Raw genomic sequence first — 19,540 nt, 5'->3', positions numbered from 1 at the left:
CAATCATGATGATGTATGGATCGGCTAGTAGAAAATGTGGAGCAGACCACGTAGGCTTTGCTGACTTAGTTACAGGAAAGTGTGTTTATACAGCTGAGGATTGGATCAAAACCCCTTGATATTACTCCCATAAATTAATCTTCAAGACCCACTTACAATGACAGCGTCTTTCCATATGAGGAAACTCTAGTTATTAACTTCTCAGTGTCATGCCATTTTAAGAGATGCTTAGATGTGACAGGTAAGAGGGGTTGATTGTAATTAAGGCTCTGAAGTCAATAACATCAAATTATACAAAGCCATTAAAATGAAATTAGTTTAACGAAGTAGATATAAGTCTATGTAGTGTAGCAACTAAGTTGGAGATAATGCAATGTGAGTCAGTTGTCTAAGAGCAGGCAAGCATTTCTGACCTTTTTCCATTTGGAGTGGCAACGGGAAGGGGAGGTACCAAGAAAATGCAAAATAAAACAGACTAAAAACACTTCACCCACAAGAAGCCTTGTGGAAATTTTATTATATAGAGTGTAAAATGCAACTGTCAGTCAAATAAAAAGAACATTTTGTTTTAAACACCATGCTCAACATTATTTAATTGCATTTTTTATAGTTAGACATTTCAAGCATTATAGGGAAATAAAAGGAAAGAGAAAAAAAACAAACAGTAAATTCAGTACATTTCAAAACGGAATGTCCCTCAGGTCAATTAAAAATGCAAGAAAAAATAGTTTCAGTTCCGTTTTTTTCTTTTAAAAATACAGTTATCTGTACAAGAAAACACTAAACATAAGAAATCATATTATCCTTTTTATTAAATCAAAATTATTTAGCGCATACTGTGGTTAATACTAGAATCATTTATTTTTCTAAGTAATTTGACAAATATTAGATATGAAAATATTTGAAAGAAAAATGAAAAAAAGCAAAAAACACCTTGGAATTAAAAAATAGTTACTACCTTATATATGGTTTTAATGTTCCACAGTGTTTGTTAAAGTTACTAGTAGCTGATTTATTTTTAATATTAAAAATAACAGTATTTATATTTCTGAGAGTTTAGAGGAAGGTTTTTAAAATTTTTTAAAATAAGCTTGGAGGTCTTAGATACACAAATGCAACCCAAAATGGACATGTGAAAAAAAGTATTGCTAAAAAAAATTACATGTTTTTATATTACCCCTTTAGACTCTAGAAATTATACAAACCCTACAAAATGCCCCCCTCCCCTAACCTGTCCGACAGTTAACTGTCTCAATACAGAATTCACATAATTAATTACAATACATAATGTAGTATTTTAAAAAAAATGCAATAAAATCAGACAGCCAAAATAAAAGAAATTAGAAGTAAAACATTTAATAATGCATTTACATATTTAAGAATATTTAAATACTGTTTAAAAAATTTTTTTTTAGGATTTGTTACATAACACCTAAGACTTCCAAGCCACTTTGTTGCAACAGAAAAGTCAAAAAGAAAAAAGAGAAACACGCCAAGAAAAAAACAAAAACAAAACAAAAAAACCCCAAACAAAAAAAAATTCCCATGTTTGAAATGTCACTACTCTGGGGTACATTTTGGTGCCTAGATCCAAAAAGAACCCCAAAGTTTACAAATTTGGAAGTAACAATAAAACAAAAAAATACCCCCCCAAAAAAACAAAATCAAAAGATTACCAGCATTTTCATGAAGTTTAGTATATTACTAATTTTTCCTGATTCTTAGAAAAGTTCAGTATAGATTATTCTACAACTAGTGTTTCACAAAAACGAACAAAAAAATCTTCATCAAAAGGCTGCAAATCTAGAAACCTCTGTTACAAAAAGGTTTTCTTTCACAATGATTTCAAGGGGAAAAAAAAACTGCCATAAGGACATTGTTCTACTGCTCCTGCAGAGGGGAAAAAGAAAAGAAGAAAAGTTATTTCTTGGTAGATTTTTAAAAGTACGTACTTCTGAAATAGTTCTCCCCAGGGTGGGTGACAGGTCACACTTTTTCTCCCTCGGGCACTGTAATCAGGCATCCAAATAGACAACAGAGCCAATATACAAAGAAATATCTCCTCCCCCCCCTCCATGAGACTGATGTTATAGGGTATGGCAAGAAAAAAATCTTTTTTAGGAGGGATGTTACAGACTTTTTCTTCCAAACGGAGAAATAGAATGGGGAGAGAGAAGTACTAGCACTTCTTAGTCTATGACCATTCTGTTAGCTTTTGGAAAGCTCAGCTACCTATTCCTGCTGAGCCTCTAAGGCAGCTCTGAGGATGTCCTCCTTGCAGCATGCTTGGGTAACCATTATTTAAGTCATTGGACACTATGGTTTGCATTGCTAACAAGAAAACTTATGGATATTTTTCCTTTAGTTGCTTAATAATTTGGCCTCAATACCTATCAAATGGCTAATGATTAAGCTTTAGAAGGCCGATTTCTTGTTCATAGGGCTGGGAATATACAAGGCTGAGGAAATCTGGCTCTGTGCCCCTCGGTCCTGCCTTCTAAGTAGTAGCTATTACTTCACACCCTCTTTTACGTGATCTGGAAGGTACCTCATGGAGCTGAAACAAAGGACAAGGCTAGATAATCGTCCTTGTTAGGCACCTTTCTAAGCCAAGTGACAGCAATTTCAATAGCCGGCTTCCCTATATCAGAAAACATCATAGAGTGGCAACTTGTTCAGAATGGCAACACTCCCCATGTGGAGGTATCTTAGAAAGCCTACGTGCTTTTTGGATTATATTTTATACAACTGACAAATTGATGGCAATTTATTAGTCCATACAGAGGAGTTGCACCACTAGATTATAAAATTAACTCCAGCTCTCCTTGGCCCAAAGGATTCATTGGATAGAAAAAGCGAGAAAGCAGAGTTCTAAACAGGAGTGGCTAATAGGACTTCTTCCTAGCTACTTTAAGTATCCCAACTAATATTTGCTTTTTTGCTTGTATCCAACTTTTACAAAGACCCAAATATTAGACAGCTATGTTTAAGGATGGAGGAAAAACAGGGAACGATGGAGATAGTGGCTGGCTAAAGTCAAGAGCTTCAATGGGATGGCATGCCAATTTTCAATTCAGTCACTAAAATATTCTTAGATGGGGGAAGAAGGAACAGGACAGAGGTACATGCTGCTGTGTTCAGGGAAATACAGACCTGGCTGTGGGCCTGAGCTTGCCCTAATGTTTGCCCATAGTAAGCAGCTTGCTGTCTGTAATACTCCGCCCAGGCCATTGTGTAGTCCGGTGGGGAACTTGCCTGAGAAGCTGCATTGGCGGCATGGCCTGATTGACAGAAGAGGAAAAACAGATTATCCAAAGGTACCTCTACCAGTACATTCAAAGTCAAGCCATATTAATTGTAAAACAGTGCTCAAACCTGTATTTCCCTTTCTAAAGTGTTGGTGGACTTCAGGAAATATAGCTTACATTGCCTGATTATTTCAGTTTTCAAGAGGTGCATAGTCATAAGGATCTGAGTGTGGCTGGCTGGCTGATAGGTGCAAAATACAAACACTTAAACAAAAAATTCCACTATTCCCACTGCTGCCTCACTATGAACCATTCTTAATAAAAACATCATTTCAGCTTCCCCCTTAGTAACTCTCTTTCCTTTTCACTTTCACTTACACACACACACACACACACACACACACACACACACAAATTCTCAATGACAGGGAAAGAAGTATCATTTCCCTTCATAGAAAATGCCTAAGTCCTAGATCTTTTAGTTTATCCAACCTCACCAACCTTCAACCTGAGCTCTTACAACTATTGTGTTGTGAAATCAAGATTTCAAACTAAATGAGATCTCAATTCAGATTACAGAATATTTAATTCATATAACTCAACCATGTAAAAAAAATACCAATTTTAGCTCTGCCTTGAATTGAATATCTAGGTGTTTTTAATATTGATTTAGCTTGTGGTTCAGTTATATGGATTAAGCAGAAAGATTTAACCCAGTACTACACATCTAGTTCTACATTCTGTCTCTCACCTAGTCTACTGCTGCTCAATGAGAATCAGCAGTATAAAAATCAGCACAGAAAAAGGGTAATGTGCATTTCTAAACCAGCTGAGATGCAACTGGCTGGTTATAGCTCTGTTCTGGCAAAAAGAAAAAAAAATGGGGAACAAAGTTGAGGTACTAGCATCAAGTTCCTGAGGGAAAAGGGCAAGGAAAAGAAGATGCTCTGTCCACACTTGATTAAAATTGTGCTCAGTGGAGACAAAAAGACACTTTGTCATTGGTCATCTGCTTTTGAAGAAAGCCACTCACTCTGTTTTTTGTAATAGTCCTCCCATGCCTTGCTGTAACCAGGCTGGCTGTTCTGCTGCTGGCTCTGCTGGCCTGTTTGAAGAGGACAAAAACAATCAGGCCAGTGAGGAAAGGAGGGTTTTTTTCCTCCCTGCCCAGCTACCACCCAGAACTTCTTAGTGTATTTTTTTATCCACACCAATAAGCCTGTGGGATACACACCTCACAATGATGCTTTGGGAGCTTTAGTTTTTTTGGGGGGAAAGAAGCAAGAGACTTAAGGATAGAGGACAGGACAAAAGAGGAAAAGAGCGAAATGTGAACCTTCACCCAAGAAATACATTAACAATTTTGACCCCTGATTGTGTGGGGAAGGGGTACAAAGAGGGTCCCTCTAAGACAGAAACAGGGTAGACTGTTAAGAGAGCAAAGAAGCTCTAATGAAACGGTCCAAGGAAGGGGCTTCAGAGATACTGGCTGTGGACTACTTGAGGTGACTTGGCATTCAATATCTTAAACAAGAAGATTATGTAATAGACAAGAGGTTAAGAAAAACACGAAAGGCAGAGTTGGTTTTGCTTACAGGATCAACTGAACTTCAGACAGGGAGCAAAATAATAGCATCAATTTATTTGATATTTCTTTTCTATTTGAAAACAAAAGGCTAGATACAACCGAACAAAAAGACTTGTAAACATTCAATTAAACTGAGCATAGGAAATTAAAGAAAATCTAAGAAAGAAAGGAAGCTCAATCTTAACTTCACTTCATTGTGCTCCCCAACACATTCATTATTATGGAAACCAGTTTGCAAAGTCTATAATTCTAGCCAGAAGCCAATATATGCATTAAATTCTTAATCTATTCCAAATTTTTTTTGGGGGGAAAGGAGATGGAAGGCTAGAGACAAGGGAAAGTGAACAGGGGAGAAATAAAGTTAATTGTTAATTGTCCCTTCTCTCCTACCCTAAGATGTCCTATAATAGTGCAATATAAGCTACAAAAGGACTTGAATCAGTAAGGATTGGAGGGTGGGAGAAGGAGATTGTTAAACATAATACATTTCAAGTGTAAAGTGGGTGGAGGGAACAGAGCAGTAGCATCCTGTCCCAGGAAATGAAAGAAGGTTAAAAGACTTGACCAAAGCCATAAGTCAGGACCTTTCTTTCTGCTGAGGTCAGGGCTGACTTGAGGGTCCACCTGCTAATACCAACAAAGGAAAGGACCCCCTGAATGCCTTTTATTTTATCAGAATTAAGAATCCAAAGTAGGCTGAAATGACACAGCCTTAACACATTTCAGTGAAATGTTTTTCTAATTAATTAATTTAAGACTGAAGACAGATTTGAGGAGGACAGAGTCATTATGTTCAAATGCATGCAGGATTAAGAGTGGGGGTCAGGAAAAGAGTCTTCTTTTTTCCACTCCCATCATTATAGAAGGAAAGGCCAAGGGAAAGAGAGTGAAGGAAGGATTGAGAAGACAATTTTTTGATAAGTATTTTATGTTGACAGTAGAATGATCTGTTCTCTGAAGGGGACTAAGAAGTTGGATGGCAGGCAGAAATACATTACTGGATAAATAAGATAGTGGAATCAATATTCCCTTTCCCTCCACCCTGTCACAATCCCCCTCCCCCACACCTCCAGTTAGATTTCCTTTAAAAATTTAACCAACAACAACAACAAAATAACATTTAAGATGTAGAAAATAAGATTTTTCAGTTGTAGGTATCTATGTAGTTTCTGTGTAGTAATCCTCCCAGGCCTTGGGGGAAAGGAGGAGGAGAGATCAGGGAACCACTCTGATCTTTAGTCAGGGAGTAGTGCAGTTTTAAGTCTGCTTTAATAACTGCACTGTTTGTTTGATAGATGTGGAAATATGTTTAGAAGAGTTGTATATAAATATGTCATATAGAAACACAAACCTATATTGGATTGTTTGCTGTCTAGGGGAGGAAAAAAGTTTGGAACACAGGATTTTGCAGGGGTGAATGTTGAAAATTATCTGCATGTATTGAAAATAAAAAGCTATCATTAAAAATTAAAAAAAAAAAAAACCTACCATCTGACCTTTCAATGGCTAACACAAAGCTCTCAACTACATTTTTATTTCTCTCAATCTTCTAAGGGGAGAAAATCAGAACTGATTTGTAATCAGTCTAAAACACATCTACTTTTCTGATTGTGCTCAGCATTTGTCTTCACCATGGCACAGAATGGGAAATGTTCAGTTAGGCTCTTTCTTGACACTAATTAACCCAAAGATTATTCTTTGCTAGTCAAGCTACAATCATTCAAAAAAAAGTTTAACTTTCTGGTATTTTAAGGATTTCCCATCATCAGAGGTATATGAAAAAAGGCAACATCTGATTGAGCAATGAACCAATCAAAATAACAGAATTACAACCTTAAAAATGGAAGGGGTCTATAAGATTTAAGAGGTTCAGAGCAGGGAAGTGACTTGACATCCATAATAAAGTTAGAGAGTGAAGAAATCAATACTAGAATCTAGGACTTGACTTCTAGTTCTGTCATTTCACATCTAGATTTATTTGTGAAATAACTATAGAATCAGGACTCCTTTAGTTCCAATGTGCAGAGCCCACTTCACTTGGTACTTAATAGAATATAAAAGTATGCTACAAGTCATAAAATCTACAAAATGAATCCTTTCCAAACAAAAACATGTTATATTTTTCAATATGTCAAAGAAATCTGGGTTTTTAACAAGGATGATTAAATGGGAAAAGTCTCTGGAAATAACTGAAAAGAGTTAACAACACATTCTAAATAAAACACAAGAATTAAAACAGATAAAGCTAGTTTCTGGTTTGGGAACTCATATGACTCTGAACTGAAAACATGAGGAATTTTAAGTCTAAAGAGTCATTTTAGTTTCCAGACACTAAGAAAGAATTTCTAAAAGGGCCTTTTTTTAGCCACAACCAATTAAGGAAGCAACAAGGGTAGAATATAGACTAGAAGCCTTGGGCAAGCTTTCCAAGCTTTCTCAAAAAGGAGTTACACAACTCTCTACCAAAGAAATCAGAATGCTCCCCCTGTAATTTAAGGAAAATTAAACATCTGCTTAGTGATTATCATTTTCTATAGTGCCCCCAACCCCCCTCCCCCCCAAAAAAGCTACATCACATTTGTAATAGAGGATGAAAAGAATTCATTGATAAGTATTGTCAGAGATTCAGAGATATTCAGAGATAAGTATTGTCATCTAGATCAAAGAGAAAAGCTCTATGAGGAACCCAAGAAGACTAATCATAAAGAGTTAGTGATGTTGGGGTGTTATATGTTTCTTTAGTTTTTTCATCATGAAACCTGGCTTAGTACCAACAGTGTAAGAGTAGTTTGGTCCAAAGGAAGGCCTTGTGAAATGGGATATTTATGACCCATTCATGAGGGACAAGTGCCTGGTGACTATTAAACAAAATGAAATCAAGTCAATAAACCTGGAAAGTGACTACAGAAAGTAGGAGAGGCTTCAGTTCAATTCCCACCCCAGAGAGCAGCATCAAGAGAGATGCCGATTCTTCTTTTCTAAGCCTTCTCATCTCCTTCTTCACAACTCCTATCACATTACTTGTCTGCAGACTGTAGTCAACCACAAGGAAGGGCAATGGGCCCTTGTGTGATCCAATAGAAGGAGCAATTGGGCCCTCATTGCTCCCCAGTTCTTGGAAACAGTAGTCAATCAATATCTTGGAATAGAAAAGGCAGATGATGAAGAAAAGCATCAGATCTGAAGCTCTATGTAGCCAGTCTGCAGTAACATACCCATAAGGTACACATTCATGAAGAATGAAGAAGATCTAAGCTGTTTTTTCATACCAATCACCTTTTGACTGGCTATGTTTACATTTTATAGGAAGGCTTCATTATCTTTTAGACTCTTGAAAGGGTTCTAGGAATTCACTGATCTATTTTTCTTAAATCATGTAAGAAAATATGCATTTTGCTTCATCAGACGTATAAGTGTCACTTACTTGGAACTTGCTGTGCAGGTGTCTGCCACGTCTGATAGGTGTTACCCCAGCCTTGGGTCATAAATGCCTGAGGACCACTGTGGATTACAAAACATTCATTCTTTCTGATCCATGCCCCTTCTTCAGCTTCCATGTCCACCTCCCTTCACATTTTCTTTCATTCAAAATTCTTTTTCCATACCTCCCACCCAATTCTCAAAATCTGAAAGCTAAACTTTTTAAGATTAAGCTTGCTTTGCTACTACAAGAGACTTAGAATGAAATAATTGGTTTTACCTACCTCACAGGGTTGCTGTGAGGGTTACCGTTCACTTTAGCAGCAATGTTTGGAAAGCACCCTGAGCTCCTCGGAGGAAAGGTACTACATGGGATGCAAGAATAAATAAATAAAAATGCTAGGAGTGGAAAGTATGAAATAGACTGGCCCAGAAGTCTATTAGCAATGGCATGGCTAAGTGTTAGTTTTTTAATGTTAGTGTTAGAAAAGAGGACTCCCAAACTAGTCTGGAAAAGCCCTGATATCAATCATCATTAAGGGCCAAGACCAAGATTAGAGAAGGGGATGGTGACACAATTTAAGACATTATTTGACTGCAATGCCCTTACCAAATGTTCACCTTTTTTATTGGGAGTCCCCAAAAGGGACCCTGTGGGCAGAAGGAATTCTTGAGAGAAAACTCTCTGCAAAGACACAGGTAAAAGACTCACTTTTGATGAGGTGTAGCAGGTGCTTGGTTGAAAGGACTCTGACCAAAGCTTCCAGGTGCGCCCATATTGGTACCCTGTCACAGACATAATGACAATTCTAACTTCCTATTCACTTATCTTCTAAATTGTGCCCAAACCCTCCCATTCCAAATCAGCTTTAAAAGTCAAAATAAATAAATAAATGAAACAAAAATGCCTCATAACCCTAAATCTATCCTTTCTTCCCCACAGAAAATTTTATTTGCAGAATGGTTTCACACCCTCAGGTGAACAATACTACAGAACAGCAAATAATGGTACCGCCATGTCTATGGATGATAACACCACAGTAAACCTAGCTTATCACCCTGTGTATATGGACCAACCTGCTTGACTCTCCCGTCAATTAAGGCTGGCCCAAGTCTCTTTCTGCAATTCTATGTCCCCTTTGAGGTGAGCAGTGGCAAATCTTTCCTCCATCAACACTCCCTTTATCTGCTTTGAGGTGCCTGAAACTAAAGCCAGAGTCAATGAAAACCATCTGCATGTCTGGCTACCAGTACAATGCCAACAAGAGGCCAGGCGGGCAGTGCTGGGTGCAAAGCATTAGCCCCATCTAGCCTGGAAAACAGGCATAGATTTGGGGTGGTGAGGAGCTGGAACATCCACAATGCTTCACTCATTGGTCCCATGACCATTATCAGCCTCTGTGCCTCAGACTTCACCCTCAGTAAAATGGGGATAACCCATCTGCCCCAACCAAGCTCACCAAAACAGTGTGAGGAACTGCTGAATGGCACAGGAAATACAAAGATTCTTGGGGAAGCAGGGGGAAGGCACCAGACAGCCAATAGAATATTCTAATAACAGCCCAAAGGTGGGGAAAAGGGCCTTGTACGTACACCAACTTTCTCATCTATGAGATGTCTGGCAAGTTCAATCTGCTGTGGTATGCCTCTGATGGTGAATATTCGTACACTGGGGTCTGTATTAGGAGGTGGATTCCGCTGAAGTTCTACGTGAGCTCCTGACTGCTGGTTTATGCTTTTGATGTTCTCACCCCCTGTAGGTAGAAAAAAAGAATACAGGAAAAAATAAATGAGGTGTGATTCTGATTTGTTAACAAATCAGACATTTCTTTCTCTTTTACATCCTTTAGCACCGACAAGAAAAATGTTTTCTATGCATCAAGACATATACAGAATAGAAACATTTAAGTGTTTTTAAGGAACAATATTGCTAAAAAGGCAGCCATTTGCTTGTTGGAGCTTGAACACTTGCTGATAATAAGCTGATTATGTGGAATATGCTAAGATCACTAATGGGTAAAACCAGCAAGAAAGTGACCATCAGAACATCTCTTTATTGGCACTGAAATGCTCAATTATTAGAATACGTGTTTCCTACATGTATGATATAAAATGGAGATTTGCTATCTAAAACCAAACTGTACCAAATTCCAAGAACTAATATAACTATAATGCATGACATGGTAGGTGCTCAATAAATATTTTTGGATTTTGTTTGCTCTCCAATATCATCCTCATTCAGAACTCTAGGCCCAAGAAAAACACTATGTGTTTAGTCCTTAACTCTCCCTCTGATAAGTTACAATCTCCTTTCTTGGTATAAGAATGACTTTCTGATAGCTCCTCCATTGTACAATGGGGTCCTTCAACCAAAATACACAGGCCACCCCAGCCGCTCTCCCCTCCCTGCACAGGTCAAACGGCCAGGCAAAGACCCGAGCAATTCTTGGCTCCCACTAAGGCCTTTAATATACCATCCTGTCACTTCTAAAGTCACTGCATCCATAGGGAATAGATCTAGACAGAGAGCCATACCATGACAGTGTACATAAGAACACTGGGTGGAGCAGGGCTAATGAAAATTTAGTTGGACTTTTTGAAAAACCTGTGAGAGTCCTAGTCTCTTAATGAAATTTGCTTAACAAAAGATCCAGCCAGCATTACAATGGTTCAATTCTTCTTTTGAAATTTCACAGAACTTAAAGATCAGCTCCACTCAACTGGAGAAAAAAAAAAAGGGGGGGGGGGGAGGCGAAGAAGGAAGAATAGAGGGAAAACTTATAGCATCAGTCTTGTAAATCAAGGAGGATAATAATCACTGAAAAACTGCTACAGGGCAGAAACTGTCTCCAGTCCATATGTAAAGCAGTTAAGATGATATTTAAACATTTCTTGAGATTTTCCCATATCCTATTCTCATGTAAAATTAAATCAAACCAAACAAAACAATAAACACCTTACATGGGACAGGGGCTATATTTGTTCATTTGTAACATACTCTTAACCTTTTTAACATTCCAATCTTTGCTTCCTCTTTCGTCCCAACTCCCAACAGTTCCCCATACTCAGGGAGGGAATATGATTTCAGAATAACTCCCCAAGCAAATAGGTTTTCAAAGACATTTTGGGAGATAGCATGTTGCATTCTCTAGCAAGGCAATCTAAATAAACCAATCCCTAAACCTTGCCTTTGTAACTGACAATAACACATCTATAGTCTGGTATGCTGAAAATAAAGGTCATTCACTATTTTATAAAACTTAGAACTGGTACTGTGTTACAAGTTTCTGTTACTATTTGCTGGAGTAGTACATTATACTAAGTACTTTTAAATAAACAAAACAGCAATTTACCAAGTAGGTATTTTGAGTACTCTCAGGCTTTTCTTAAATAAGTGCTAGATTTGTATAAAGTTCCCATTTTTTCCCTTACTCTCTACATAAATTATAAGCAACAACATGACAACTTTAAATATCCTTTAAGCTTTGTTTGTTTGTTTATAGGTAAAGTACAACCTCATTTCTTGGTACTGCTAACTACCACATTTCATTCAAGAGTCATGGAATTTTCTTTTCATTGACCCACAAAATGGGACAACAGCTTCATTTGTCAATTGGTTTTCAGGTTACTGTACTAAAACAAGAAAGACTACAAGGTCATCTTTCAAGGAAACCTATGGTTCTGCAAGACTCATCAGCTCACCAAGCCCTTGCCAGTACCATTTCCCTCCTGTGTCAAGATAATTTGATCTCAAGGTTTATGCATAAAACAGTGCATCTTAAAAGCTCAAAGGCCCACAGTCTTCAATCAGCTAATATCTCTTTGCTTTCAGAAAACAGTTGCATTTGCAACCCTAGCCCTAAGAATTCTTTGCTTAGACCTAGGGAGCATGCTAATAAGGCAAGGCAGTCAACACTATACTACATGGGGCCGGAAGGAGTTAATTTAAGTTCATCTTCCTTCAAAATGAGGTCACTAGCTTGGCACATGGTGGCTGTCTATAGACTGATTCAACAGCCTGCTCCATTGTTCCACCTGATGGGGGGCAGAAACGACCCACCAGTGGCCCCCCAGCTGGACGTGAAATCGTAAAGCAATTAATCAAACCTGCTAAAAGGCTGGGCTGACAAGAGCCAGGCTGGCCACATTATCTGTCAATATTGCTGTGTTTATCATGGAAATCCAGCTAGGGGCCCAAAGAGGCTGCAGTTTGTTTTCAAGCACCAACTCCCAAAGGGAGTGCCTGACATTTGTATGGGTGCCCTTCTTCAACCACACCCCAAACAGCTTTAAGGAGAATAAGATACCATATCTAGCCAATCTCTCAAAGAAAAAAAAAATGGGGGGAAAAGGAAAAGATAATGAGAGAGAAATCGTTCCATTTATTCATTTTAGTTCATCCAACTGATTCAGAATAGTTTGCAAGAAGACAAAGAACTTTGTGGTAATTCTAAAGTATTGCTCTTTTGTCAACTGTAAGAAACCCAAATGATAAAGACATAGAAGCTTCACTGATATCTAAAGGGGAAAAAAAAAAAATCAAATACAATTTTACAGCTCTTTAAAAGTCTTAGACTATTAAGATCAATAATAATTCATAACGTATGGATATCAATAAGATTCGGTCTCAAATCATCCAAATGGCAGGAGAGAAGAGGGGGATATCAAACTTGTTATTGTCAATGAACCATACATACTAATATGGGATACGCCGGTCAGATATACAAAAGAGATTACAAGTTTCTACTTTTTTTAAAGTTTATAATCTAAGATAATTAGATGGACCAAACAGTTAAAAAATAAATGTTAAGGCAAACATAATAGAATAACTATTATTCTGTAATTGCAAAGGAATAGTTAAAGGAAGACTCATTTAGAAAGGGCTTTGGGATATTTACCACCCCCCATTTATGTGGTGCTCTGACATCATGTTCCTGGTGGGTTGAGACAAAGCTCCCCTTTACCATCCTTATTTCCTTACCTCCCAGAAATTAAAGAGAACTCACTAATGCTGCTCTCTGAAAAGTGTTATAATGACAAATAACAAATTAAAGATAAAATTAAGTTTATTTCTTTTCACATAAAGTATATCATTCAATCCTTAAGAGTAGATGTGTAAATCATAAGAAGTCAATTTTAAAGTTTGGTCCTCTTACATTGAATTACATGAATTCTTTCTTTAAACACTAATTTATTTGAATAGATAATAAAACCTTTTATCTATGAAACTCAACCCTCTATGTTTATTTCTTGCCACTAATAAAGCAATGATGGAGGCTTATTAAAAAAAAAAATATATATATATATATATATATATCTCAAAGAAGCTTCCAAGTACCTGGCTCACATCAAGAATATTCTTTAGACTTTTATTTAAATCCCTCTTGCCCCTTTCAACTTGTCTCCTCAATACGCTATACATATTTCCCACAACACATACTAAAGGATCAGGATAAGAAGATTCCAAATTACTCATTTGGATTTTAGTTGTTCTTTTAAAAAATGGTCACAAAGCAAGCCCATCCACTTTCATTTTTCTCGACAATAACTTATTAAGAAGTGAAGAAAAAAAATTTAAAAAGCCAAAATAGTATAAAACCAGTTAGGACAAGCAATATGGTCGAAAACAAAAAAGCACGAGTCAGAAATACGGAATTTTAAATCAGTCCTTGGTTATTTGTTAGACTTTTGGATCTTGGGTTCCTCACCTATCAAAAGAAGATACTGCACTCTTCCCTCTAATCATCAATGGTCTAAGAACAACTGAGGTTGCTGTAGCACTTTAAAGCACATTATGAACATGATCTCCTTTGATCCTCACAACAATCCGGTGTGGCAGATTCTCTAAGTATTAAGTATTGCAATTTTATAAGCAAGGAAATGGAGGATTTAAAAGCCTAACTTGCCAGCTGTAGTTACACAGGTAATAAATATTAGCGGCAGAATCTGAATTCAGGACTTCCTGGTTTCATGCTCTCTAAGTAGCTGTGACATCACTCAGGAGAGGTCTTCATTTGAGAAAAATTTAATACTTAATGATTCAAATTATTTGAAAATAACTTCAATACCACTTTCTTAACATTTCAAACCAGCTCAATACAACCAGAACCTTGGGTGGTACAGGAAAATGTGGAGCCACAAGACTTGATGCTGGGCTTGGCTGCCAATGTTGGCAAGGGTTCCTTACAAAAATGTGAGTTCTTTAAGGACAGCGCCCGTTTCCCTTTTGTATTTGTAACCCAGGGTCTCGCTTTTGGTAATGTGCCTAATAAATACCTATAGATTGATCAGTAAAACGAAAGGGCTAGACTAGACAACTTTAGGAGGGCAAATGGAATTAATCAGGCAAACTCAGATTCTGGAGGAATAGGTGTGAAGTGGAAATCCAGCAGGGATTTATTACCTTTGCCTATAACAAGGCCGCATTTATCTGCTGGGACTGTGTAGGTTACCTCCTGCAGCCCTCCAGGTGCCCCAACACTCCAATCGCTTCGGCCACGACCTCTTCCTCTGGGTACAGAAAAGCTTCCAAAACCATCCCGTTCCTGGGAGGAAAGCAAAAATTTAGTGACAATTCTCACTACAACCACCATCACCACTAATTTTTAGTCTACCGAAAGTGAATTTAAATGATAGGCTAATAATCAGTGCCACACATCTAGGTTTGGAGCAGCAGGGTACTTTCTTGTATTTCTGACTATTAAGTATTTCATAAAAATGGAATTAATTTAAAGCATTATCAAAAAAGGAACTAAGTAGACAAGTATGTTATATAAACACTATAAATATATCTAAATAAAATAAGTATTTGGATAAACTCCAAAGTTAAATGCTCAACTACCTTGTTCCTATGTTTTAATTGCTGGACCCAATTTGTTGGAACTGAGAGCCTGGTTTTATCCAACCCAGAGTTTCTTCCTGTGGCTAACACATGCTGTGATTATCAGAAGTCAGAAGCTAAAGAGCTATCGGCATTTGAAAGTGAAGCCTGAGTGACAGTTTATGGTTTCTAGCCCTCCCCCCCCAGTAGGTTGGCATACAGACAATGCTCCATGATTCAGAAGACCTTGCAATCTAACAAGCAGAAAGAATCAAAGGATTATTTTTTTTTTATCTGCGATGCCACTCCCAAGGGCCAGCACAAAGATGTGTTAAACAGTGACCACTGAAGGCCAGTTCTGAAAGGGACAAGAGCCGTCCCCTTTACCCACAGCCTGATGCTGAAGAGAAGACTTCTCTGAAACACAGTTTCACACTGTTCAGTGATCACAGAACAGTGCGCAAAGGCAGGCATCTACAGAAGAAGATTTCTTTTAACATTCAGAGTGCACAAATCCCATTCCAATCGCTGTCTACTATGTCACTTTGGTCCTGCAGCATTTCAAAATGGTGACATTGAAACAAATGCAGTCAGCCTGAAGTTTTCTTTCCTTCATGAGAGGGAGCTGCTTTACCAAATCAATTCAGGACAGTGTTTAAAAAAAGTCCATTGTTGACAAAATCTTCTACTTGTGAGGATAAACTGTACATTTATCTAGAAAGCCTCCAACTCAGGTAAGTTGATTTTGTTTTCATAGTCATTTTTGTGAGAAAGATACAAATAGCAAATAGGCAAGTTGATTATCAGTAATTTTTCTTGAAGGCAGTCTTTTTATTCTTTCCTGACTCCCTAATCAGCTAGAGTCAGGAAGATTCGCTTCAAATCTGGCCTCAGATATATTAGCTGTGTGGCCCTCAACAAGTCACTTGATTCTGTCTGCCTCCGTTTTCTCATCTGTAAAATGAGCTGGACAAATAAAGAGCAAACTACTCTTTGCCAAGAAAACCTCAAATGGGGTCACAAAGAGTAAGACATGACTGAACAACAAACAAGAAGGCTTCTTAATCTCACTCTTCACAAAAGATTTTCCAAAACTTTTTTCTCTTCAAGCTTCCAACATTCCTTTCCCCACCCTTCTCAGCTGAGGACCTAATACCTCTTTATTGAGAAGACTGAGGCCATTCAAAATATAAAATCTTCTCAACTTAAAACTCCCTGACATCCTTTCCTAATTCTTTTCCTCTTCTATTTCAAGTATCTGATAATGAGGTGGCCATTCTCCTTTCCAAAGCCAGCACTGATCTCTTCTATTTCATCTTGTCTTCTCCAGATTACAAATTTAATTTATTCCCTCCTCCCACTTCTCTATTTACTGATTCTTATCCTCTTGCCTTCAAACATGTTCAAGTTGCTATACCTATTCTTAAAATCTTCAGTGGACCTAGCATCCCCTCAAATTATGATCCCACAGCTTCCCTTTCCCAGTCAAGTCTCTTGAAAAAGTTGTATTAACCATTGCCTTTTCTCTCACTCATTCACTTCTCAATCTTTTGCAAATTGGCTTTCAAAATCACTTATCTGAAATTGCCCTTTTAAAAGTTAGCATGTTTTGGCTTAATTAACAAATCTGAAGGCCTTTTCTCAATATTTACTGTAGCCTATGTTTTCTATCTCTGCACTCTCTCCTCTGGGTTACTATAACACTATCCCTTCCTATGTTTTCAGTTTTCTTTGCTGGTTCATCAGATAGATATCTCAAGACTACCTTAAGTTCTGTTTTCTTGGCTTCCATCAGTTTATCATCTTCATTCTTATGATTCCCAGATTTTCATATGTAAAATCAGTCTCTAAATCTGAGCTTCAATACTGTATCACCCATTGCCTAGTAGACATTTCAAACAAGATATTTTGGAAACATTCCAAACTCAACATGTCAAAAGAGAATTCATTATCTTTCCTTCCAAATTCATCTCATTTCTATATTTCCTAATTTCTGATAAAAGCACCACTATTTTCCAATTTCTCAGGTTTATAACCTTGCCATTATCTTTGTCTCTTCACTTTCTCTCATTTCACAGAGCCAATAAGTTGCTAAATCTCATCATTTCTACTTCTATGACATTTTGTATCTGAAACCCTTCTTTGTAAGACTAACACCACCTTAGTTCAGGTCCTCATTATCTTTTGCCTAGATTATTACACTGGCTTCCTAATTGTTCTCTCTGTTTTACCCCATCCATACTACAGAAAAAGTACTTTTCCTTTAAGGATGAAGCCTACCTTATCAAGCCCAGGGGGTTCTTACTGCCTAAAGTTCCTACTGCTCTAAGCTTAGGTTATAAACTGGCCCTAACCTATATTCTCACCCTCATTATACATTACTCCCTATCCAGAACTCTGTGCTTTTATACTAGCCCTTTCCTAACATCTGTAATGGACTCTCATATTGACATCAACTCAAAAAAATTCTTTACTTATCTCTTCAATTGTTGTTTTCCCTCTTTCAAACATAGTTGTATTTATTTGTTTTTATTCTCTTTGTAGTTACTCTATATATACTTATATGTCTCTGTTGTCTCTCCCGTTAAAATGTAGACACCTTGCAAGTAGGGATTGTTTAATTCATTCATTCATTCCATTTTAGCCCCAGTGTGCTTTTAACAAATACTTCAATCATTGACAAATGTTTTTCAAGTTTTTACCCTGTGCCAAACCCTATGGTACAAGTACAAAGAATGAAACAATTCTAAGTTGTAAATACATGTGTATACGTACACACATATATGTTTAAAGTGAATAAATCCAAATACATATACAAAGTACTTAAATACCAGATAACTTAAGGAGGAAGATACTAGGAGTTGGGGAGGATAAGGAAAGTTTTCATGCAGAAGGTGGTATCCAAGTTGTATACTGAAGGAAGAAAGGACTCCATCAGGCCAACAAAAGGAAAAAGTATATTCCATAAGGGAGTACATATAGGGAAGGGACAGTGCAAAGGTGGGAAGCCAAGAGAGGGACTGTAAAGAAGGCCAATTTGGCTGGACTGATAAGTCTGATAGACTAAGGCCCAATAAAGATGAGAATATAGATTAAGTTAAGGGGAGGTGAAATAGGACTTTAGAACCTCTAAAGTCTATAGAAAGCTTATATTTCACCTTAGAGACAACATGAAGCCCCTAGAGATAACTATTATAGAGAAATTCCATAACTGAATATCCATGTTTTATACTTCTCTCTTCTTTAATAGTGACTTGGGCAATAAAATATGGAATACAGTCTATAAGAGCACAAGGGACCTTCTGGTCCACACATCTAATGCCTTCATTTTAAAAAATCCCAGAAATTGAGGCCCAGAGAGAGGTTACATGGAAAGATAGTACGCACAGCCAGGACTATAACACAACCCTCCTGACTTTAAGTCCAGTGCTTCCAATTCTCTTATTTTACAACTGAGAAAACTGAACCATAAAGAAGTGAAATGACTAGTTATTACACCCATACTAACTTCCACCTAAAGAAAATTAATTGTTTGATATTATAGACCCAAAGATTCAGTCTACTCATTTATACAAGCAGTCCCTCATATCTAGAATGTTCTCTTTCCTTAGAATCCTTATATTCCCTTTTAATTATCAGTTCCAACACCATGCTCTCTGTGAAGCCTAAGCCAATTCTCCCCAGGTTTAATGCTATCTTCCTCTTCAAATTACCTTGTATTTTGTATACTCATTTAATGTAGGGCAAGTTTTCTTGTTTTTGCCTGTGTTCTCAGTTCATAATGCCTTAAATTAGGCCCTTAAATATCTGTTAAACTGTATCAATGATTCACATTTGTAGAGTATTTTGCGACTTACAAAACAGTTATCTTTCTTTGACTACTCAATTTAAACTATGTTTTAAATGATAAACTCCTTGAGAGCTGGAAAAGTTATGAAGTTTCCTTAATCAAAGATTATATTGTTATAGCATTAAGTATATTAGGCTTTAATTGTTTAGAAATAGATATACTATACATGGTATAGTTTTTCTCAACCATTCTAGATAACCAAGAATTGACTACATAAAGGAAAAACATTTTTTTGCATGAAAAAGGGAAATAAAGGGGTTATAGAAAAGATAGAAGTGGAGACCTAAATTAAAAATAAATTCATTTCATACAATGTGGTATTTTTAAATGAAGCCTCTAAAATGCAGTTTAGCTCAGTGATAGAAATGTTGATCATTTTCCATTTATGTTGTTAAAATGGTTAATCCCAAAGACTAGAACCCACCTGTGCTGTAAGAATGAGGTCACTGATGACATGTGCTGCATGTTGACACCTTTCTGGAAGTCCCATGACCTGTGCAACTCTTTCAGGACTAATCCCATCATCTGTGGAATAAGAAGTAGAGACTAAATTAAAAAATCCCAACTCCAAGAGAGGCAAAAATTGATCCGATATGTAAACATTTATACTAAAA

The 19,540-nt window shown here is 37.1% G+C and overlaps 1 protein-coding gene across 3 annotated transcripts in view; it reads right to left on the bottom strand.

Moving 5' to 3' along the window:
• Positions 1-480: 480 nt before the first annotated feature.
• Positions 481-19,540, bottom strand: part of FUBP3 (far upstream element binding protein 3) — a 79,614-nt gene continuing 60,554 nt past the window's right edge. For 2 of the 3 annotated variants that reach the window (XM_051980200.1, XM_051980199.1), the window contains exons 11-18: positions 19,351-19,451; positions 14,660-14,801; positions 9,850-10,010; positions 8,969-9,042; positions 8,541-8,621; positions 8,261-8,337; positions 4,282-4,353; positions 1,897-3,281 (exon numbers count right to left, since the gene is read on the bottom strand). In XM_051980200.1, coding sequence (XP_051836160.1) covers positions 3,046-3,281; positions 4,282-4,353; positions 8,261-8,337; positions 8,541-8,621; positions 8,969-9,042; positions 9,850-10,010; positions 14,660-14,801; positions 19,351-19,451 — 944 coding nt within the window. In that variant the 3' untranslated portion in view covers positions 1,897-3,045. The other variant, XM_051980201.1, reaches the window with a different exon arrangement.

This window comes from Antechinus flavipes, chromosome 2, assembly GCF_016432865.1.
Source record: "Antechinus flavipes isolate AdamAnt ecotype Samford, QLD, Australia chromosome 2, AdamAnt_v2, whole genome shotgun sequence".
Lineage (NCBI taxonomy): Eukaryota > Metazoa > Chordata > Mammalia > Dasyuromorphia > Dasyuridae > Antechinus > Antechinus flavipes.
The sequence above is the reverse complement of the archived record's forward strand: the minus strand, read 5'-3'. Positions and strand labels throughout refer to the sequence as shown.